This window comes from Limulus polyphemus, unplaced genomic scaffold (assembly GCF_000517525.1).
Source record: "Limulus polyphemus unplaced genomic scaffold, Limulus_polyphemus-2.1.2 Scaffold91, whole genome shotgun sequence".
Classification (NCBI taxonomy): Eukaryota; Metazoa; Arthropoda; class Merostomata; order Xiphosura; family Limulidae; genus Limulus; species Limulus polyphemus.
This window is the reverse complement of record NW_013665701.1, coordinates 580,104-604,388: the sequence shown is the minus strand read 5'-3', so window position 1 is coordinate 604,388 and position 24,285 is coordinate 580,104. Positions and strand designations below refer to the sequence as shown.

Sequence of the window (24,285 nt, the reverse complement as noted above, 5' to 3'; positions counted from 1 at the left end):
ATCTTGATCTTCATTATTTACACTGCATCTCCAAATTAGTGAATGACGTCATCCGTAAAAACAAAAGATGACTTTGTGCAGCTGATGTTTCGGCACGCCTCACATGCAGCTGAGTATTCTAGTCCATTCTTTTTGAAGGTATACATTCGTGTATCGTAATCTGTTTGGCAGTTACATCTGACAATCCTCAGAAGAATCTCTGGAGCTGGTGGCAAATCTGTCGTTCGTAGCTCAAAATGATACTGTACGCGAGCACGGTAATGGTAGGTACCTGTACACTACTGATGCTCAATACCTTGTGGTTTTGTTGCACACACATTTCAAACATCCTCATTTCGGAATAGCAAGAACTAAAATCCTGGCTGTTGAGGGAATGAATGAGGAATCTAGATCCAAAGTGATGATGCATCTGAACTCCTAGAAGACTAATCTGGGGTGTTGTACTGAGGACTCTGGGCTGGGCAGCTTTAACAATGGTCCTATTTATGCAACCTTCAATGTTGTTTTCTTCTTACTGAATATTGTTCCCAGATGCAAACGCAGGGTTTCGGGTACAAATTTAATGTTCTTTTCCAACGAAAATATCTCTTCATGGATGAAGTAGGCATTTCTGGATGTCTGGCTGTATTTTATATAATTCTTAATAGGATTGACAGCTGTCTTAACAAATCTTACTTATTCTACTTCAGAGTCTTTCATCTTAGGAGCTTCATAAAACTGTGTAGGATATTTGATGCTGTGTTTTTGAATTTCACCACATCAGCCTTTCCGTTGAAGCCGGCAATAATGATATTGTTAACGAAGTAATGATTTTCTTCATATGTTGGTATCTTGATTGCATATTTGTTCAGTATTTTTGAAGGAGATTTATACTCATAGTAATCGGATTATGCTTATCGGTGTGACTCAGTATTTTGCAGGAGAACAGTCATTGATAATAAGGTCTAGTGTTGTTTGCATGCACGCTCGTGTGATCCCTGCTGACATATTTCAACAGGAATTTATTTTTGTTTTTATCATATAATAACCAGTATGTCAATCTTGACATTAATTTTATGCAGTTTTTAAGGAGTTTTTTCCATTTGAATCGGAGACGCGACAGTGCAGTCTGTCTGTAGAATACAAAAAAAAGGGGAATTGATCCGCTATCAAGAGTGAGTAACTATATTCTATTGTAGAAAAGGCATGTGATCATCAATAGTATATGCTAAATAGCTCAGACCTAAGGTACAAAATTCGGTATCATAGCTCAGATTAATAACATTATTAACTCACGATCACAGTATAGATAAACTAGACCACAACTGACAGACATGGCAGAAGGAAAATATTTATACACTATATTTGGTCACTGACGCATTGTAGGGATTTGTGGTTGGCAGAATTTGTTTCAGCATGACAAAAAACAAAACAACAACAAGAAACATACAGTTAAATACCTAGATCAGTCAAATCGGTCACTTACATCTACTTCAGTGTCAGAGATATATATTGGCGGAGTGATCGGTGACCATCTTGGAAAATGGCAGCCATTTTATATTTTTTTTATTGGTTGACGTCTTATAAATTCATCCAGTGAAAATAGTTATGCGAAGTTTTATGTGCTTGTATCTTTATTCGAAAACATTTTGGCAGAACAAATGGCATAGAGCGACTATCTTTGATACATGCAAATTAGCAGAAGAGTTTTGAGGTAATTTGCAGCAAACCTGACTTCTGTTTCAAATTCGTATAGGTTTGGCGGTTTTTTTTCCTCTAGATTTACAAGACTAATGGCACGAACACGTGGAAACACTAAAAGCACGACTTACAATCAGCACCGTGGGGGCAATAAAAAAAACAAGTTTTTTCCAGGCTTCCTGAAAAACATGTCAAAGAAATTTTGCCGTCAGAAGTAGACCTCAATTGTAAACTAAAAGACTAAACTAAAAAAAAAAAATCAAACAAAAAACAGTTGCTAAAGTATATGAAATATCAGGATTAACTTCTGTTGAATAAAATTTTTAAAGAAAGTTTATATAAAAGATACATTAAAAATATGGCAAACATACAAATGTATTAATAAAGTTATGAAATAACTAATTCATAAATTACGAGAGACAATCCCTCACGGTTTTAAACAAATTAACCATGGCTCATTAAATAAAGAAAAAATATCAAGAATGTTTCGTGAAACGAAGGTTCTGAACATATTAAGAAAGAATTGTAGAACACAAAAAGAAACTTCCAGTACTTTCAAACGTGCAAAATGTGGGCTGTAAAAAAAATATATTAAAGTGTCGTCATCACTGTGCGTCCAAAAATGGCAAGTTTGAAAAATTCTTTGTTAACGTAGTTACTAGCATGTTCTAAAAATGATTTATTTAAGTATTCTTTATGTTTCTTCTGCATGCTTCTGAACAAAATTTAGAAGTATTTATACCATTTTCTTTATTTCTATGCAGGAGTTTCTATGCATGATGTAGAGGTAAAACATGAATTAAATAGAATAAGATTTTCACTATAAATCTAGGCGTTTGGATTAATTTTATGTTAAGCTGCTTATCTCAACATTTTCTAACCTTCCTGCCGAGTTTGTGAGAACGAAAATGAACACATTGACTTATTCTGTCAGAACTGTTTCGTTATTTAATTTAGGCTTTGATTATTGTTCTTAATCATCAAGAATTTTTGTTATGTATCCAGTTATTTATCAACAGATTCCACCTCAAGCGATTCACTGTAAGTTTTTTCTGAAAAACAACAACAGAAGTCTAACGACTAAAAAGTCACACCGAGGATGAACACGTGTGACTTGATTGTCAATTAGTAAAACATTCCATAGCGTGCTGTATTTTGATGAAGTGTTATATAAAAGTCTTATTCATGAACTTAGAAAGCACAAAAAGCTGGTTTAACAAGTGATATATATATATAGTGTATGTGGGCAAATCACAAACAATGTAAAACTATTCCCGTGTACGAGTTGTTTGAAAAATATTAATAACATTATGTAATATTCTTTGAACAGGGCGCAGTCGAATAATTGGCATGTCGAACTGTTAATGTAGGGTTTCGCTGTTTTTGTACCGTTAATGTCAAATACAAAACAAAACCAAAAACTAACAATCTCCCTCCGCACTTTGGGGCCGTAGGTGTACTGAAAGAGTCATGATCTATTCGGTCTGACAAGAGTAGCCGTGAAAGCCAGGAAAGGGCTCTGTTAAGTTCTACAAGTTACTACTATCGTTTCCATAACGGATTTAACTTGCTGAATTCCATAAACTCTCCCCCCTCCCCGATCTCTTTCAAAATGTATTTCAGTCTATCAAGTGGTACCGATCGGGAAAATATATAGTTCAGGTAAAAACAAAACGGTTACCGTATACTTTGAGGCAATCGTTTTTCTCCAACACGATGAGCTCAGTAAAATTTTAAAACCAACAAGAGAAAAATGTAGTTTTTAAAGTTTTTTGCAACTCTGTACAGCAACTTCGAGGTTTAATGATAATACGTCACTATATCTAATTTGCTCTACTCATGTTCAAGACCCGAAGACGAAAGGCGGAAGACTTTCGAAACGTCGTACACTTCACTTGAGCTGCATTAGTAGATTTTGTAGTCACCAATATATTTCTACAAGTATTTCTCTAATATGCGGTTGCCACCCATTTCACAGTCAACTGAATAAGAATACTCTGCCTAAACTATCTATCAAAGAATTTCCATAAGATCTCGGTAAATCATACATTCGTATTTTATACTGCAGCTTAATAACGCACTTAGGTTACCAAAAATGAACTGTAACTTCTCAGCTTTGGCACAAACTTATAACAATTTAAACTTGCAGAAAACTTCGAAGTAGTTAAATTATGACAAAAGGATTATATGTAAATATATATGTATTTTTATAAACCTAACCGTATACTCACCGTGAATAAGCGCTTAAGGCTCGTTCTGGTATGAATTTTAATCTCTAGTGAAATCAGTTCTTTCTTATAATAAAAGTAAAATGACTGTGTATGTAAAGATTGGAAACTGAACATGACCAAGATGGAATGACGAAACCTCTTCAATACTAGCTTTATGATGGACATATGAATATAAAATAGATAATAATTATTATAATGTCGTCCAAGGGCTTAGGTCAAAACTTACACGGAGTGGAGTGCTACTTTTGGAGGGAGACGAAAATGAGTATTAAGGAACTGGGGCTTTCCCTCCACGGAAAACGTTTCTAATTTTCCCCCAGAATGGTGCATTTTGATGGTTTCTGAGGCTGTTTTTTACACCTTTTAGATATATCTTATACATATATGGGTACAATTTAATTAACGTTTTAAAATACTTATGTGGGTATCTGACAGGGTAATGCATTATTAAACTGTTTTATAACCATACGGTATGAGCTACTGTGTCTATTTTTTACATTCTTGTTCCTTAGGTTTCAGAGTAATAACTCAGTATATATATTTTATCTCCTATACGGTAATTATCACAACACATAGTTTTCTACTTGTGGTTTATTCGAAAAGTATGTTTTCATCGTTCTTCCCTTATTTAGTATTTTATAAAATATGTGTTCTACTACGTAAGCAAGCAACAAAATTATGCTATTTAAATTTCTTTTTTGAAGTTGCATAAAACAAGTGATCAGATTAAGTTCTTGGTGGATGGATGTGTATGTATTTTAACGTATTCCATAGATGAGTCATATTTTAAAGCATCGCACCACTTCTGTAACTTATCTTAGATAACTGTGCTTCTGATAACTCTAATGTGATTAACGATACTACTATATAGATCAGATTAAGTTCTTGGTGGATGGATGTGTATGTATTTTAACGTATTCCATAGATGAGTCATATTTTAAAGCATCGCACCACTTCTGTAACTTATCTTAGATAATTGTGCTTCTGATAACTCTAATGTGATTAACGATACTACTCTATATATCCTGTTTATTTGAAATAATTTCAGACTACGTGTTCGTTTCCAAAATCAAATATAGGACTATATATTTATATATATATATATCCTGGTTTCTTTAGAACAATATCGGACGATAGATCATTGTTTTTTATATGCACGAAATTAAAAATAGCACCAAATACTTCATTCCCTTACATTTAAACTTCTTTAGCACCGATATATAACCTTTATCATTGAAATCGTCGCTAAAACATTTTCGTCAGAGGAAAGCGAGATGGCAAAATCAGAATTAATTTCTGCCATACTAATTTTATTATTCTTACCGTATATGAAATGCATGTTTGTATGTGGGCTCTGCCTTCTTGCTTTAGTGTTATGGCGTTGAGGTGTAATGCGGAAATTACGTAACTGTTTTATCAAACTTGGATGCAAAACAAAAACAAAAAAAAAAACAACAACAAAAAATCACGAGTATAACCCTTGGCGATGTCGATAAAAAAATTGTATTTAAACAACAACAACAAGAGAGTCATCACTTATCACTATGCTATGGGGCTGACAACTTAAGGAAGTTGACCTAAAATTCATTGATGGGAAGGAATGTGGTCAAACAACCAAGTCTGGTGAAACCTTTAAATGAGCTACTTTTGGTCAACTTCACTAGACATATGGCCAATATCTGCTTCGGTAACTAACTGTAGTGAGTGGAGTGGCTGCACTGCCTGGCTCGGTAAGGCTGACTTAAAGCAGTAGTAGTGTATAGAGTGTGTTTGGATGTGCAAATGCTGACTGAGCCTGGTAGTATTACCTGGCTTGGAAATGCGAAAATCAGACTGTGTTAACTATAACGAGTAGTCTGCTTATAGATATGTTTCAGATTTTTCAGTTTACATAACTAATAGAAAATAAATATATTGTAGTTGATGATTTTTCTGGTTTCGAGCGAAAATTTTAAGGATATGCAGTTAATATTAAATTCCAGTTAGAGATACGTTTTTTCAAAACGGTAGCTTTATTTTTAATTCTTACTTACATCGTCAGGTAATAAAGGTAATTCTTCATTTTTGAGAAAACTTTAAGTTTACTGTTAACTGAGTGTTCATGGAGCCTTATATTCCATTATATTGATTTTTACGGAAACAGAAACGAAAACTGATAAAATCGTTTTTCGTGTTTGTTATGGTAACGGAAATTGTTCAAAATTGATTGTCCCTGATTAACTAATTCAAATTCAAGAATTATAAAATCCGATTTTAGTTTTATTACTCGACAACTTGTGGGGGTCATGTTTAGTGAATGGTATGAAAAGTATGGTGAATCTTTTTCTTGGGTTTGGATATATACGGTATTATGTTTATTTGAATTACATTATCTTTATATTAGCTTTGACCTGCATTACACGTAACATTTACTTTTTGCTATCTTAAAGTTAACATTACAACATTTTGAGGTTTTGGTTTCTCAAGGGACAAGTTTTCAGCATACAAATTCTTCGAAAAATGTGAAGTTGAAATTTATGTGATACGTCACTATATCCTTTTATTAACATACATTTGTGTTAACATTAGACAAAACAATGTTTCATTAAAAGCATAACAAGGCATGAGATATGCTAATATGATCGTATACGTCTAGCAAAATAAATAGAAAACTCACTTATTGCTTTAACAATAAAATGTTAAGATAAGTTAAGTACATGGGTTTGAGTCAAATAAATCAAAGAAAGTTTGCTATTGATACGTGAAGTTAACATTGCTCAGATACTGAACATGCCCTTTTCTATAATGTATTGCTACTGTTCATTTAAAATAAAAATATTTGTTATTTCAAAATAATTTCTTTGATATAAACAATTCATACTATTTATTTCTTAAAAATCAGTTCATACAATTTTGCTTTGTTATTACTAAACACGTTGTTATTCAGTTTAGTTTGTTAAAATTAATTGATAAGTTTATTCAATCTTAACTTGCCCTAACTGATATTATGTCATTCATTCCACTTTGTTATAATCACTTCCTTAAGTTTGATCAGTCTTACCTTGTCTTTACTGATATTATGTCATTCATTCCACTTTGTTAATAATCACTTCCTTAAGTTTGGTCAGTCTTACCTTGTCTTTACTGATATTATGTCATTTATTCCGCTTGGTTAATAATTACTTCCTTAAGTTTGATCAGTCTTACCTTGTCTTTACTGATATTATGTCATTCATTCCACTTTGTTAATAATCACTTCCTTAAGTTTGATCAGTCTTATCTTGTCTTTACTGATATTATGTCATTCATTCCACTTTGTTAATAATCACTTCCTTAAGTTTGATCAGTCTTACCTTGTTTTTACTAATATTATTTCATTCATTCCACTTTGTTAATAATCACTTCCTTAAGTTTGGTCAGTCTTACCTTGTCTTTACTGATATTATGTCATTCATTCCACTTTGTTAATAATCACTTCCTTAAGTTTGGTCAGTCTTACCTTGTCTTTACTGATATTATGTCATTTATTCCGCTTGGTTAATAATTACTTCCTTAAGTTTGGTCAGTCTTACCTTGTCTTTACTGATATTATGTCATTCATTCATTCCACTTTGTTAATAATCACTTCCTTAAGTTTGATCAAGCTTTCTTTCTTGATGATGTTAGTATATCTTCCAACTTCAGTAAGAGAGATGTGTATGAAAGGTAAAATTTATGTTACAAAATAGTAAAAAACTGTATTTATTTTATTGTTTAGCACCAAGCTACATAATGGGCAATTTGTGCTGTGCTCAACACGAGTATCGAAACCTGATTTTTAGCGTCAAAGTCCAGAATCTTACTGCTGAACTCTGCGGGGCAAAAAAAAAACTGTGTTTATGCACCAGTTAAAATTAGATTCTTTGAAGTTACTTAAAAATTATTCCAATTAAAACACTTCTTATTTTGTATTGAAAAACCATTAGTGATGTTAGCTATGTAAAAAGTGACTATTTCAAATAAATAACTTAGAATTTGAACAGTTATATTTTAGAAATTGAGTTATTAAACTTTTAAAATTTTACATACATAAAATTATTACATTAAGTTGTGATACAATATGAAAGCAATGCTGATAGAAATCAAAATCAAATTCTCTTAAAATCAGGAATAACATAAAGACAGCATTAAAAACATTCATAGTTTTTGATATTTTTTTATTTAAATTATTTAAGAATTAGAGAAGGGAAGACACCAAGGAGACTAATAGTTTGCAGACAGATAATATTTATGATGCTTACTAATTATCTAAATGCCTAAATAAGATATTAATGAAAACTGAATCAAAGAAACATTAAAAACAATGAAAGCTCCCTTCAATTTAGAGAAGCGAACGATTTCACAACTTGGTGGTTTTTGGTATAAAGGCAACAAGCTTTAAATACTAGCAAGGAAGTAGACCATCAAAGGCTAAAACACAAATATATACATGCACATATGTTCGAATTTGTAACGTTATTACGATTTTAGGCACCTTAACAATGAAAGATTTATCCAAAAGCTGCTCATACATGTGTAATTATCGTTTTTAAGTCTTTTGTCTTTTACATTAGGAGCCGTACAATTAACGACATTATTAGTAATGTTCAAACAGTAGTCTTCTGGCGTAATTAGACCTTACTGTGTTTATTATAGCACGATTAGACCTTAATGTGTTCCTTTTAGCGGGATTAGACCTTACTGTGTTTATTCTGGCACGATTAGACCTTACTGTGTTCCTTCTGGCGTGATTAGACCTTACTGTGTTCATTCTGGCGTGATTAGACCTTACTGTGTTTATTCTGGTACGATTAGACCTCACTGTGTTCCTTCTGGCGTGATTAGACCGTACTGTGTTCCTTCTGGCGTGATTAGACCTTACTGTGTTTATTCTGGTACGATTAGACCTTACTGTGTTTCTTCTGGCGTGATTAGACCTTAATGTGTTCCTTCTGGCGTGATTAGACCTTACTGTGTTCTTTCTGGCGTGATTAGACCTTACTGTGTTTATTCTGGAGTGGTTAGACCTTACTGTGTTTATTTCTGAAAAAAGAAGTGTTTCGATTGGCACTAATAAAACAAAGTAAAGTAATCAACATAACTATAACCTAACAATAAAGAAATCGTATACTAATCTATTTTGTGAGATAGTCAATCATTCACGGATTATGGGCTCACCGAGTACCTCCGGCTGTAACTTCATTGACCAAAACATAGGGCATCTCTCACCGTAACAAAAATTATTATTTTGACATTTTTCACTACGTTTCCAGATGTTCATTTTAAATTATGAGGTGACGTATTTTTTTACAAAATTAATCACGAATTTCACAAATTTCTAATATAAATAGAGCTTTGTTTTTAAATAGTTAATTTTTTAAAACAAAACTGCTTTTCGCTGCATTATTTCATGTAATTACCACCACTTTATAGTGCTGTATTAGAAGACGTATGGTCTGATTTACAGCAGTTCTTGTTTTACCCCATATTACATTACCTATTGAATATGACAGTATTTCAACTTTATGAAAATATAAATCTTTTTACTTAAATACGTAAGTGTAATAATAAATTCTATTATTTGTGTAATAATTTTTGATTTTCAACAGCTTAGGAAGTATTTTTTTAGAGGTATACATTGCACACTGCTGTACTCCCTTAACATTCCCCATTATTTTTTAAATGCTCATGGACTCCAGTATTGTCCTTTAGAATAGATGTATTTAATTGTACTTTGGGGATAAATATATTTTATTATCCTTTGGATATAGATGTATTTTATTGTACCTTGAGGGTATATGTATTTCGTCACATTTTGAAAGATACATGGTGCACATTAAAACATCAACCAATAATATTATTTTCTACATGGTTTGTCTGATATAATTAATAAATTAAAGGGGTAATGAACAATAAGAAAGTAATATACATAATATACCTAATACACAGATACACCTGCATATGAATACTGGAAACTGATCTATACACGATGAAATAATCAATATATATAAGCCTTTTACTTTATTAAAATGTTAAACAATCCAAATCCATGTTAAGTAAGCATAAAAATTGTATGAGACTTTCTTTCAATTTTGGTAGTTGTATAATGACCAAATTAAAATATTCTCGTAACCCAAATTGTCCAATTCAGCAGGATGACCCATAATATAGTTATATATATTTCATTGAAACTCAAACTACTGACAGGTATTTCGATTACATTTAATTATTAAAAAATAATCATCGGGGGTGCTCGAGGATTGGGAAATGATATAGTCTTGGCTGTAAAATTGCAAGTTAAGGTGAGTATGATGTATAATATACATACATCTGAGCACCAAACACTAATAAACGGCCGATCTCAGACATATGGTCCTTCGGGGCGGCGGGGTCTATAAATCCTATGCCAAGATTTTGTTGTGTGTGTGGGGGGACGGGAGTTTCCTGAGAAAACACATCTTCACTGGTAAGGCGCCAATCCATTACAAGTGTCCGGTTAACGTGAAGATGTAAGATGTACAGAGGCAGAGATTTCATTTAAAAATGTTTTCACAAAAAATATCAAAAGCGATCAAGTTTATTTTTTAGTTTATGTTCTTTTATTATGCTTCTTCCTTTAAATAGGGAGCTCAATGTCAAAATAGGCTATATTGTGTTAGCCAGTGTAAAGTAATTGGAACAGTAAAGGACCTCGTTTTTAGTATTTTCTATAAACAACTGACACAATACGATGGCAAGAACATTACTGTATGTGTGTTCAGCCACGTTTGGGGTCTTATACGATAATTTCACATTCCTATAATAAAGTATGGCACACAATATTAAACTGAAGTGCTAATTACCATTCATTTTATATAAAGGTGAGTTGACGATATGGAGTTTTCTTTGAAGCAATTCAACATTGATAAACTTTGCATGCGTTTATCAGGAAAGAGTAGTTATTCAAGCTGGATACGATTCAAAAATACTCTTTAGCATGTTTAATATTTCCTTTTTAGAAACGAAAATATCTTTCTACATTTAAAAACTTTAAAGTATTTTGAATTGGTGACTTTTATTGTGTTATTGAACCAGAAATATTTTCAAAATATTTAAGAATGTTTTATATCTAGATCTGGGTTACCTCAAGTTAGCAGACCTCGTTATTACTAGAAGTAGACATCCCCAACATGGCTGCCGAAAGACTGTCCGTAATCAAAGGACATATTAAAGGAAGCAATGTGTTCGTAGAGAATTCCATCAATAACGAACACAAGCAGAGTCACAAGGTTCCGCAACGTAGGTAAGTTTGTGATAATTTAATTTAGCTTTTAGTAATATTAATGAATAACACTATTTTGTATGTAACTATGCATTACATTAGCATATCTCATCTGGTGTTCTTGAACTTCAGGTTTACAGATTAATTATCGACTAGATTTCGTTATTATCTTCCAATAACTTATGTACTAATGTTTGGTGTTAAAGAAATTTACGAATTTAATTAATATAAATTTAATTTACAAGTATATGTCTATTTTACCTTATATAAAAACTCGGTGATATATTCGGCCAAGTGGGTGTTAGAAGTCGTTATTGTGGAACTGTTAAAAATATTTGTCATCCATAATTGTTATACATCTGACATATAAATTTATCATAAAAGAGTAGTGGTGATATGCTTTTTACTATTAACAAAATGTCGATATAAGCATATCTTGGAAAACATTACCAATATTCTTTGGTGATAATTTTATATCTCAGATGTGTAACAATTACTCATGTTTGTTTGATTGTTTTGTTCTTAAGCACAAAGTCATTTGTCCTGTACTCACCGCAGGAATCGAATTCTCCATTTTAGCGTAATATTCCTTAAAGCTTACTGTTGAGCCACCGAGAGACACATATCTTATGAACAAATTCTGTACTCCTTTCGTACATAAACTTAAAAATGTCTTAACTAATATGGTGACCTTTTCTCTTTCTTTTTTTCTCACAAACGTTTGGGTAGGAATTTGACATGTAACTACACTTTATTAGTTTCTCTTCGTAGACTACGTATCCCTGAGTGGAGTGTTTTAGTAGTTTTGCAGATAGCCGAGCTCTACCAACAATTGAAATTTTTGATGGAAACTTAACCTAAATTAACAAATAAAGCTAAAGCCTGTTTATTTGCAAAAATTAAATTTCTTGTATGAAGTTCAAATTTGACATTGAAAATTTCAAACTAAATGAGACGGATAAACGTTTAAACTATTTTCTAGCACTGTCGAACCGAAGAATAATATATTGCTTCTTCTCCTACGATTTCTGTATTAGCACTATGTATCTAAATTTTAACATTTGCTTTTTTTTCAATGAACATGTTTACATATCTCTGCAGGCAAGATGTTGTGAAATGGAATGGATGGGGATACAAAGATTCTAAGTTTCTTTATGACTCTGACAAGGATGTCATTCATTTTATTGGGGCCAGGTAATTAACAATTTTTTCAACAACATTTTATTTATTGGAAATAATGTTTTTTCTATAACATGTGTGAACCAGATTTATTCTTATATGTGTGTAAGTGAATGTCTGTTTACTGAATATGTACTCTATTACCAAAAACTGAGACAGCAGACCTTCACTAGAGGTTGTCTTGTTTCGCCACGTAGACCTCATTTTCATAAAGAGTGAACTTTTGATGTTAATAACAGTCTACATTATGTTACTAATGTTAATAGCAGTCTACACTCTGTTACTAATACTTAGCGTTAATATTTCGTGCACAGCTGGTGGAATAGCAAAGCTATCCAAGTGTGGCGAGATTTCGGGGTCTGTACTTTTTTGTCTCTCAGAGAAGAGTTTCAAAACGCCTCAGATTAACTTTAAGTTCGAAGATCTCGGCTCTCCAAGACCCATTCTGTTATCGCTGGGTACCGTATGTAGTATAGGATTATGAAAGAGATAAGGTGCCTTTCTACAGGATTCCATCAGTGCAAACCCAAAACGACAAGGCATTCACAAGTCATGTAACCGCTCCAAGGTTAAATCAGCTAAAATAGGTACACGTATCATGATTACACTCCCTTTCCGTCAAACCCAGATGTATTCATCCGAAATAAATAATGAAGATCAAGATTCATCAAACCCAGGTGTATTCATCCGAAATAAATAATGAAGATCAAGATCCGTCAAATCCAGGTATATCCATCCGAAATAAATAATGAAGATCAAGATTCGTCAAACCCAGGTGTATCCATCCGAAGTAAATAATGAAGATCAAGATTCGTCAAACCCAGGTGTATTCATCCGAAATAAATAATGAAGATCAAGATCCGTCAAATCCAGGTGTATCCATCCGAAATAAATAATGAAGATCAAGATTCGTCAAACCCAGGTGTATCCATCCGAAGTAAAGGAAATGACAATGTTTACAGTGACGATTGAACTTATTCATTATTACTTAATGCTACTTTGTCATGCCAAACAGCAGCTGGAATTAATCCTGTAGTAGTGAACATTATGAAAACCATACAATTAGATACTAAGATAATTCAAATCGGACTCCTACATCTATCCTTGTATTGAAGATTGACATTAGCGGAGTAATCGGAGACCATCTTGAAAAATAGTAACCAACTTGGATTCTCAGTTGGCCAAGACTTCTCTGAAAGTAATCGGTATGAATATCTATGTCAAGTATTTTAATTCTTATTGGCATCATTTTAACAATTCTCCCATAAATATAATATATGCAGAGCCATATTGGCAGAAAGTATTGCACTAAACGACATAAACATCGAGTTTGTTTGTAATTAAGCACAAAGCTACACAATGGGCTATCTGTGATCTGCTCACCACGGGTATCGAAACCCGGATTCTTGTTTAGTTTTTATTTAGTTATCCGTTTTGTAGAAAATTCTTGCTGATTTACACCCCCCCCCCCCCTCCTTAGTAAACTTCTACTTCTGGTCAGCCATTACTGGTTTCAGATTTAACAGGACATTCTTGTACTTGCCAGTTATACTACCTCCATGGGCTTTCATATACTGTTCTGCCAGCTTGATCATCTCGCCTACGTTTTTTGGGGCTCTCTCTTTTAGGAACAGTGACATTTGAGTTGAACACGTGGTCATGAACTGTTCACGTACTAATAGGTCTGCCGGTCCCTCAAACTATTTTCACACACGGCCATGTCAGTTCATCTGGTGAAATATCGCCGCAGACGTGCCACAAACTGAAATACAGTTTCTCCAGTGTCGAGTTTGACTCCTTTGAACTTCCGAAAAAAAACTTCTTCTGTAAGTACATATCATTCCAGTAAAGCCACTTTCAATTTGTCATAATCCATGGCATCTTCTGACGTCATGCCTGCATATACTTGTAGGCCTTTTCCTGTGAGATGTGAGCTGAGACAAACTGCCCAGTCGCCTTTGTTCCATGTTTCTTTCTTTCTTTTTTGCTTTTTCTGTTTTTAAGTTATAGATTGTTTCCACATCTTGAGCTTAATCACCTTACATTGTTTCATTTTCATGAGAGTATTTTTAACTTTTGATCGGCTTATTTTCATTATTTTTAACTTCTGATCGGCTTATTTTCATTATTTTTAACTTCTGATCTGTTTATTTATTCTACTGATCCTTTCGGATAATTTCTACATGCAACAATTCTTCATAATACTGCTTTCGCCTTATATTTATGTCCTCATTCTTAATAGCTATTGACCCATTTCTGTTCTTATTACATTTACTTTTCTAAGATCTCTTCGTGTTCTTTCTCTAGTTTTAGCTGTCTTATATATCATCTTTTCACCTTCAGGTGTTTCCAGTTTACTATTCCATTTCTCCCACGATTCATTCTTTGTTATGTTCATTGCTTTTTTTTGGGGGTTCCATTTAGTTTCTCTCTACACGAGAATATTGTTCTCATTTACTTTAGCCTCTTTCAATGTTCTTATTTTCACCTTTATTGCTTCCTGTTCTTCCTTATTCCACAACCTTGAATCTTTATTTTATTCTTTACTTCCTTTTGATACTCCACAAACCTCAACAACTGTCTCCAATAGTGGAATTTTATTAGCTTCTCATTCCTGATCTAGGTCGCTTCCTTCCACTGCATTTGTGTTTTGTATCCATCTGGTCACCAGTACTAATTTCCCATTATTGCATTTTTAAGCAATTAAGCTGTTTTAAACAAGTTACCATGTAATTCAACAGAATAGCGATTTGTTGTAGGCAACCCCACAAATCCTCCCAAACAACATAATAAAAATATAGATAAATGTAGGTGGGGCAAAATGGTTAATTTGCATAAGTTCAAGATGGACGCTCAGACTTATGAAGAACTGTTGGGGGCAAAAAACGGGGATTCTCTAACATTTTTTTTATTTATATCATAAATTATCAACTTAACAAAACATGTTTAAAAGAAATTTGGCCAATACATTTATAATTCGCACTGCACTTTGTCATGCCTATCGTAAGTACGATATTAACTTATCCAAAGGAAAAAGTTCAGCACAGCTAGAATCCGCGCCACTATTCGTATTGTATTGACAAAGATCCATCATCATTAAAAGTAACCAAACTTCAAATAGCTTGTTTGTCTGTTTTTTGAAGTTAAGCACAAAGCTACAAAGTGCTTAATCTGTGTTCTGCCCACCACGGGTATCTAAACCCGGTTTCTAGCGTTATAAGTCCGCAGACCTGCCGCTGTGCCACTGGGGGCACTTCAAATAGAGCAAGGCGTTTAGCTTATATTATACCATGTCAATCTTGTGAGAAAGTTTATATAGGTGAAACCGGAAGTGTTGACACGAGAGTTTCCGAACATAAAAAAGTCATTAAACAGAAACACAAACAATGTTATTTTTCTTTATATGAAATACTCTAGCTTTCAAATAGATTGGAAATCAACAAGCTTTTTGTTTGTTTGTTGCTAATCACAAAGCTACACAATGCGCTATCTGTGCTGTTCCAACCACGGGTATCGAAACCCAGTGTTGACAGAAGGTTAATAGACAGAAGGGAGAAGAGATGCTATGTTTGCTATAAAATGGGACACATTGCAAAGGAGTGCAAATTCATTACCAGCAAACAACAGCAGAAATCTCAAATAAAGCAGTCGGAGCTATTTACAAAAACAGTGCTGATACAAGAAAAGAGTGACTGGAGCTATGGAAGCTGCTGCCAGAAGAAATAGAATCTAGACTACTTGTCAAATTCAATACAAGGAAGCACTATTGATCAGTGCGCGACTAATGGTCGGCTAAAATTAACAAAGGATCAACAGTGCTAACAGTGATGGGAGCATATGACAAATCCCTACTATATTTCAAGGGTATTTTACGTAAAATATGTTCGATTAGTGTAACTTGCAGCAAAACACAAAATGTGATCGTAAAACATACATGGACATTGCCCTGAAAGGGGTCGGAGCAAGTGCGGTTTACTCCGACCCTCGTGTAGTACTAAACATCAACATTCAAGGACAACATATCATGGTACGGAAGGGAGGAAGAGGTCTCAGCGTACTTGACCCTCCTAGGTCACAAAGACCTAAATTCCTCTTAGGAGGAGCGAACTATTACGTTCAGGAAACCGATAAACGAAATATCGTGAAATGCAGAGTGTAGACCAATTTGACCATGCGGAGGGTAACATACATCATCATAACTTCCGTTATGACGCTATCATGAACTTATGGTCACACCTAAGCGTATAACAGCCATCGTTAAAAATCATATTAAAGCAGTTTTGAACAAATCACTACACCTGATGTGCACGTTGTCTTCCACATGGTTAAACTTAAATTGATTTACACAACAAGCCTATCGGTTTCCGGACCGCAGTCGCCTGAATAGCGGAAATGACTCTTGAAATAACTGATAAACTAGCGGAAACTTTACGATTTTTATCGTCATAGGCGCACAGGGTATTTTTCAGAGAAGAGGGCTGTACAATTTGTGCCCGAATAAGGTTATGAATATGAAACTTCTGCTACCAGTTTTTTCTGACTGAAGAGGAAAATTACTCGAATTATCACATTTTCTGCTTCTAATTTTGCCTTAACGAAAACTGAAAATTTGCCCGAATGGCCATATGTATTGCATGCTAGCGGGAGGGGCTTCCACCCAGCCTCACCCCCGTCTCATACGCTTATGATGATTATTGTTTCATGTTCTTGTCTTTCTTATTTATTTCGAGAGTGCAAACGAAATATTTTTGTTTATTTCTACTATTAATTATACATTTAGAAGTTCTGAAAAACAACAACTTTATTTAATTTGATAATTTACAAACTGTGTGATAAAGTTGATATTTCAAGCGTTGAGAGCAGGTAACATAGGCTCCCAGCTGGCTCATCGATAATACTGTGGGCTTATAACGGTTATAAGTTTTGGGTTTCAATAACCGCGACGGCAGAGCATCAGTAGCCCGTTGTGTAGCTTTACGCTTAACAAACAAAACAAAAATTAACACAACTTGATGCTTATAACTCAAAAATGAAAGTCAAGAAACTGAACTTCAACAAAAAAAAAAGAAAAAGTAGGTCCTTTTATAATAATAGGCAGACAAACAACGATTTATAGCATACGGAAAAGTTTTATTATTGGTGGAACATACTATATGCTTCGACTTTACATTGGTTTGTCTTCTTCAGGTATTACTTTTGCCAGGATGGTGCTATAGTGTCTCAGTCAGTTCCAAACATTGTTTCTAGCCTCTTCAATGACCTATTGACTTTCCCCGATTTCCTTCTTTTTTTTTCTTCGGATAATTGTAGTGCAACTCGTCTCTCTTGATGATTCTGCATCATTAACACGACATTGCTCCGTTTTTTGATTGGTCTCAGAACTCCAAAGAGTTCACTTCATTGCCAATCTGTTGGATTCAATGTCAGAAAAATAGGAGTGCCTCTAATTATGTATGCATTCCTGTAAATCAGTAAGTCTTTTTTATTAGTTTAAAAATCAAATCAAACAACTTAAAGAAAGATTTACTATAGTACCGACAGATCAAGTTGGAAGTAAATAGAATCATTAAAGTTTTGAAAAAAATCACCTGTTAACGTTTTACATTTTCAGAATTATCGTATTTAAATGCTTTACAAAACTAAATAAAAATCTAATTAATTCATGTACAAAAAAATCGCATATTTATTAAAAAACCGAAGGGTGATGTTAACAATTAAGAAAATGCTTATAGAAATTTTGAAGTAGTACAGATTCCCTCATCAGTGAATAACAGCATAACTGTCAGATTCCATAAAAAAGAAAAACGCGATTGAAAAAATTCAGACAAATTAGAATAAATATAACTGAAAAGAGACTGTGCGTTGTTAAGTGTAAAAAAAATGTGTTCTTTAATGAACAAGGTTTATTTTATTAACAGTTCAGTGTCAGTATTAGGAGTAGTTAAATGGTAAAATTGAGTAAACTAATCTTATGTTACGCGTTTTCGTTGTGATGGCGTATATAAATTCAGATTTATTATTAATTTAATAAAAATGTTTTAAAATATCCAGCTATCCAGTTCAATAGAATTGAATTAATTAATAAATATGTAAATATAGAGATGGTGATCATGATTTCTTGGCAATACATAAGAATGAAATAGTTTTAAGTGTTCTAGAAACATTAAATGAAGCAGAAAATGCCATTTCAGTACGCACTTTTGATTTTACGACTTCGTATAGGAAAATGATTTGAATGGTCTGATTAGCATATGTTTGTAAACAGGTTGCTGATATCCACGTGGACGCTAATTATTCTCCTAATGTTGCTAACTTATGTTTTCATTTTTACGAAAGGTGCCCCCTCATCGACTCAGCCGTAAATCTCTGGACTGATAACGCTAAAATTCGAGTTTCGATACCCATGGTTGACACAGCACAATTAGCCCACTGTGTAGCTTTGCGCTTAACAACAAACAAACAAAAAACTATGAAATTTTGTTTATGAAAAACGATTTACATTCAAATTTACTTACTTTAACATAAAGTTACAAAGATGGCTTAATTAACCAATCAAGGTATCTATAACTGTATCCTATGCTCCGTGAATTGAAAATCAAAAATATTGATATATTTCATACACAAATCCATTATTTAAATTTTTACATTAAAATAAGAATCGATTCAGGCAAAATCAATATATTTGATAAACGTCGAGAATTTTCTTTCCTAGTTTATGATCTTAATTCAACGAAAAATAACTTGAATATTTGTTTTGTTTATGACAAAGTTACCACGGTTATATATATCGCCGTTCCTAAGTTTGAACTACCGACCACGGGGAAAGCAACTGGCCAACAGCACCCACTGACAACTCTTGGGACACCTTTGATCAGAGAATATTGGAATTGATTCTCACGTTATAACGCCCCCATAGGTGAAATGGTGAGCATGTAGAGTGTAAGGTTTTGATCCCTAACCATGCTAAGCCTCGATTAATAACACTCCTTCGTCAATATTCAGAAATGTGATATTTTTTTTACAGACCTAGACATTCCAGGATTTGCTTGTAGTGTGTATTGGAGAACTTATGGTTCATGTCTTGTTGCCTCAATATCATACTTTGGGCCCGTATATTCGCTATTCGGAGTGATAGTTAAATCTCACTATTCGCTCAGACAAGCTTGTTTGTAATCAAACACAAAGATACACGATGGGCTATCTATTCTCCGTCCACCACGGGTGTCGAAACCCAGTTTCTAGCTTTGTAAGTTCGCTGATATACAGCTGTGCTATCGAAGAGCCACTCAGACAAGAGTAGTCCAAGAGTGAGTAGTGGGTTCTGTTGACTCTAGCCTATCAGTTGAAAATTAGGGACGGCTGTGCGCAGGTAGACCCTTGTGTAGCTGTGTGAGAGAATTATAACACAAACTTTTTAAAGTAGACCTTGCTTGTTTCAGTGCGATTCATGTGTTTAGAATATATTTACATATAGTTACGTTCTTAGGTATGTACAGTGCCTTGCAAAAGTATTCATCCCCTACCAATAATGTCGCATTTTGAAGAAATACAAATGATATAAATTTTTTTTTTAACGAACTTGTTTTTATTCAAAACTCTAACGATCAAAGTTAACATTTTTATGTGTGAAAGAAATTGAATGTCAGCAAAACCTGCAAAGAAAATATATAAATTGAAATTTACTGATTGCATAAGTATTCACCCCCTAAATCAATACTTGGTGGAAGCACCTTTGGCAGCCATTACTGCTGTGATGAGTCCTTTTTTGATAGGTCTTTGCCAGCTTTGCACAATGGGATGGTGTAATATTTGCTCAATCCACGATCGATCCCTTATCATTTTCATTCTTCTAACAGTAGTAGTTTTTAACCTAAACACTATGATTGGTAACACGAAAGGAATAGAGAAAGATTTAGTAAGAAATTAGTTTGTTTTTGATTATTCGGTGAAAAATGACACCCGAGGTATTTAAGATGTAGACCACATCTTCAACCAACTATTGTTGATATGAAAATAACAGAAAAAAAAGAGAGAAATAACAACAACAGAATCAAAGTGAGCTGAAGAAAGTTTAACGGTTTAACCATTTTTACAGATGTGCTTAAGATATTAGAAATATAACCAGAATAAAGATAAAATTTATTTGTTAGTTTTTGAATATCCACAAAGCTACAAAATCTATCAGTGAGAACTGTCCCTAACTTTGAACTGTTAGACTAGAAGGAAGACATCTAGTTAACGGTACCCATCACCAAACGTTGGGCTGCTAATCGAATAGTGAGATTTGACCATTGCTCTTATAACGTACTTACAGCCTCAAAATGCGAAGTGCGTTTTTTTGGCAGAGGAATGCGAACCGCGAATCGTCGAATACACAGTCCAGGCACTCTAACTACCAAGGACACGCCCAATCCATTTAAATCAAAGAAGAAGTTTCTTTGATAGCAATAAAGTTTTATGATTTAAACGTTTAATGATAGGCACACACACATACATAAAAGTACTTAGAAATGCATATATGTTATATTTTATCTCGAACAACATTTTCAGCACTGCCATTCTTTACGCTTCACATTAACCCCTGTTAAGTGTGAAACTAGTAATCTAGTCGTTTCTATTGCTGATTTGTGTTTGTACGTGCGTGACTTCATAACATTAATATTACAGATTCGGTGTAGGGGAGAATAAAAGCTCCCATTCAATATGAACACTGCATACTAAAATAAGATATAGCTGTATGTCCTAGTGCGCTTGAAACGTGACTAGTGAATGAAATAGAATACGCTTAAACAGGTACCTACCTGGTCAATAAACCTTCTTCACGTGACACACTTTTGTTTTTTCTGTTCTTTCAAGCACTCAACTTGATTTAAATTGGAATTAAGAACACGCATATATATATATATATATATTGTGTATCTAAATTTTTCGTTGTCTCTAAGATATGATTAAACAAGTGGGTCAAAATTTAAAATATTATTATTTTGCTAATTGTCAAAATAAAAGGCTTATACTTATACTTCTTAATATTATAAATATATACTGCGTTGTTGTTGGGCTCAGGATTCTTCAACAGTAGGTGTCTGTGACCTGTTGATGACAAATTCAATTATAAATAAACAGCACGCACTTCATTTGTTTTCAAAATAATATATATATTCGGAACAAGTTAAACGTATGAACAACAAATTATTCACACTATAGAGATTACAGGCATATAATAAACAATATATATATATAATTCTTCTTGTCAAAAGTCCAGTTAGGCCTAAGTTGACAAGCCGAACTATTTTCTCTATTACTATTTCACTAGTATTCTGTGTGTGATTCACTTACAATTGTAGTGCGAGTTACCGTAATCGTTTGATCTTCTTTCTTCTAAATATCCTCTGTTCTTTTTGTCAAAGTGCACTCAGGCTGATTCAGTTACTTGAGAACCACGCTTTGACGGAATAAATTATTTTCATATTTCCTTTTCTACTGTTAGTCTTATTTTAACATATTAAACGTTAGGCCTATCACTTCTACGGTAGCTAACTTCACGCCGAACTTTTCCTTGCCCGTAACTTTATTCTCTTCTGTTTGATGTTTTCGCTCATCTCACACTATTTATATCTTTATCACTTAATCGTTTGTCCACCTTCTAGAAATCTCTATATTCGTGACGTTCGATAGTCTCAACATCAATGAATTATAAACACAACTTTTTACAGTTGTCTGCTTTGAACTCTTATTATAACAAAAACTAAACACTAATAAAATATTAACTCACAAAATAAATTAATCAATTATATCTAAGCTAAACAGTCTTTTATATTGTGACATAAACCCCCTTCGAGATAAATATTTACAATATTTTCTAATATATACACAAAGACTGTCCTTAGTTCATCCCCAAAGTCTGCTCATACAGTCTGCTCCAACATTTACAGTTCCTTTGTCTGTCTCTCCTTGCATAGGGTCTCCAGTAGGACTTTCCCTTAACGGGATCCCTCATTTTTATCTTCACCTTGTGTTGCCTGAGGTCCGTATTTCCCAATCTATCTGTATGCTGACACAATAGATTTTGTTCCTCTTCCTATCAGTCAGTTTGACACTCATGTTGGCGTCCTTGAACATCTCATATCTACTCAGTGCTCTTAGGCATAGTAGGTCCTTATCTTCTGTAATGAAGTCGCTGTCTTCAGATTCTACTTCCATGACAGCCACACCTGCCATGTCCATTTGTACATCAATAGTTGGACCCGTTGGTTCTTCTTCTCTCCCAAAATACTTCTTCAACAGATTAGCATGGTAGATCTTAGTCTTCCCGTTTACATTCACCTTATATTTCATTCTGTTGAGTACTTCTTGTACTTCAAAATGTCCTTTCCATTGCAGGGCGAGTCTGTCTGTGGGCAGCAAAACTAAGACCTTGTGTCCAACTTTGAAACATCGATCTTTGGTCTTCTTGTCATAGAAATGCTTCTAACTGCCTTGAGCGAGTTGGCAGGTCTTCTCCAGTCGTTTTCTGAGGCCTAACACATACTGGTACTTGTTCCTTACTTCTGAATTTTCTTCTCCCGTCTATAGCTCTTTCAATATTTGCATCAGACCTCGTACTGTTCTTCCATACAGTAACTCGAAGAGTGAAAATTCTGTATTTGCTTGTGGGACTTCTCGATAAGTGAATAATACTGCCTGCAATTACCTGTCCCAGTCATGTAGTCTCTCTTGGCACATCTTCCTTAGCATGCTATTTAAAACTCCATTGACTCTCTCACAAAGTCCATTACATTAAGGATTGTACGGGGTGACAAACAGTTGCTGGGTACTAATGAGTCTGCACACTTCCTTCATCAGTTCTGAAGTAAACTGTGTCCCTCTGTCACTCAGAATTTCTCTCCGAAAGCCTACTCTGCAAAATATCTCAGGAAGGGCTTTTGCTACTCTGTCTGTCTCTATCTTAGCCAGTGCTATTGCTTCCGGATAACATGTCGCATAGTTGACTACTGTCAGCACATATCAGTTACCCTTGTCAGAAACAGGCACTAGTGGCCAGATCAAATCCACAGCTACTCTGTTGAACGGCTCTTCTATGAGAGGCATCTCCCCCAATGGCACTTTAGCTACTTTTCCTCTAAGTATTGTCCTTTAGCAGATGTCACATGACCTGTAGAATCAACTCACATCTCTGATGACTCATGGCCAATGGAAATTACTGATGGTTCTATCTGCCATTTTCTTTGTTCCTAGGTGTTCTCCCACAATTGATTAATGAGCCAACTTCATCACTTGCGTCCGGTATTCTGTTGGTACTATGATCTGTTCAACTTCCCCAGTTTAACTGCCTTGATAGATTCGGTATAGAAGTCCCTTCCAGTCCTCTGTTCTATAAGTATCTTTCCCCTTTGTTTTGTGCACGACTTTCTCCCGGGCATTGTCACAAAGTTTCTGCAGTGAAGGGTCTTTCTTCTGTGCTTCCTTCAGTTCCTGCAAACCTAAATTCGGAATGTCGCCTTTTAAACTTTGCAGTGGCTTGATGTCTTGTTTGCTCTTCTTTTCTTAAGCTCTGGTGGTGATAACAGATGCTTCATCAATCTTCTTTCTGTCTTGTTCCTCCAAATTTCTACTACCTGGTACGTTAATTATCACCAAGCCGTGTATTGGTTCCTTGATACACATGGCCTCAAGGTCTCCTACATAATATGGAGTATCCAACTTTATTTTTGCAATGGGAAATTTTCTCACTGTCCTATCAATTAGCACATATAGGCGTACCTTGCCTGTTATCTGATCTTCAGATACTAGACTGGTTCTCAATGCTGCACTACTGCACCAAGTGTCTCTTAAAATCTTAATGTTCTTGTCCCCAACATAGCCTTTACATATTGGCATATTATTATTATTTGTTGGCACTCTTTTTTTAGTCTCTAACTAGTGTGGGGTTTATGTCTG

The 24,285-nt window shown here is 34.1% G+C and overlaps 1 protein-coding gene across 1 annotated transcript in view; it reads left to right on the top strand.

Moving 5' to 3' along the window:
• Positions 1-11,077: 11,077 nt before the first annotated feature.
• The window catches only part of LOC106468716 (alkyldihydroxyacetonephosphate synthase, peroxisomal-like), a 51,303-nt gene continuing 38,095 nt past the window's right edge, over positions 11,078-24,285 (top strand). Inside the window, exons 1-2 of the mRNA XM_022397913.1 lie at positions 11,078-11,190; positions 12,271-12,363. Of these exons, the coding sequence (XP_022253621.1) occupies positions 11,078-11,190; positions 12,271-12,363 (206 nt within the window). The remainder of the gene's footprint in view (positions 11,191-12,270; positions 12,364-24,285) is intronic.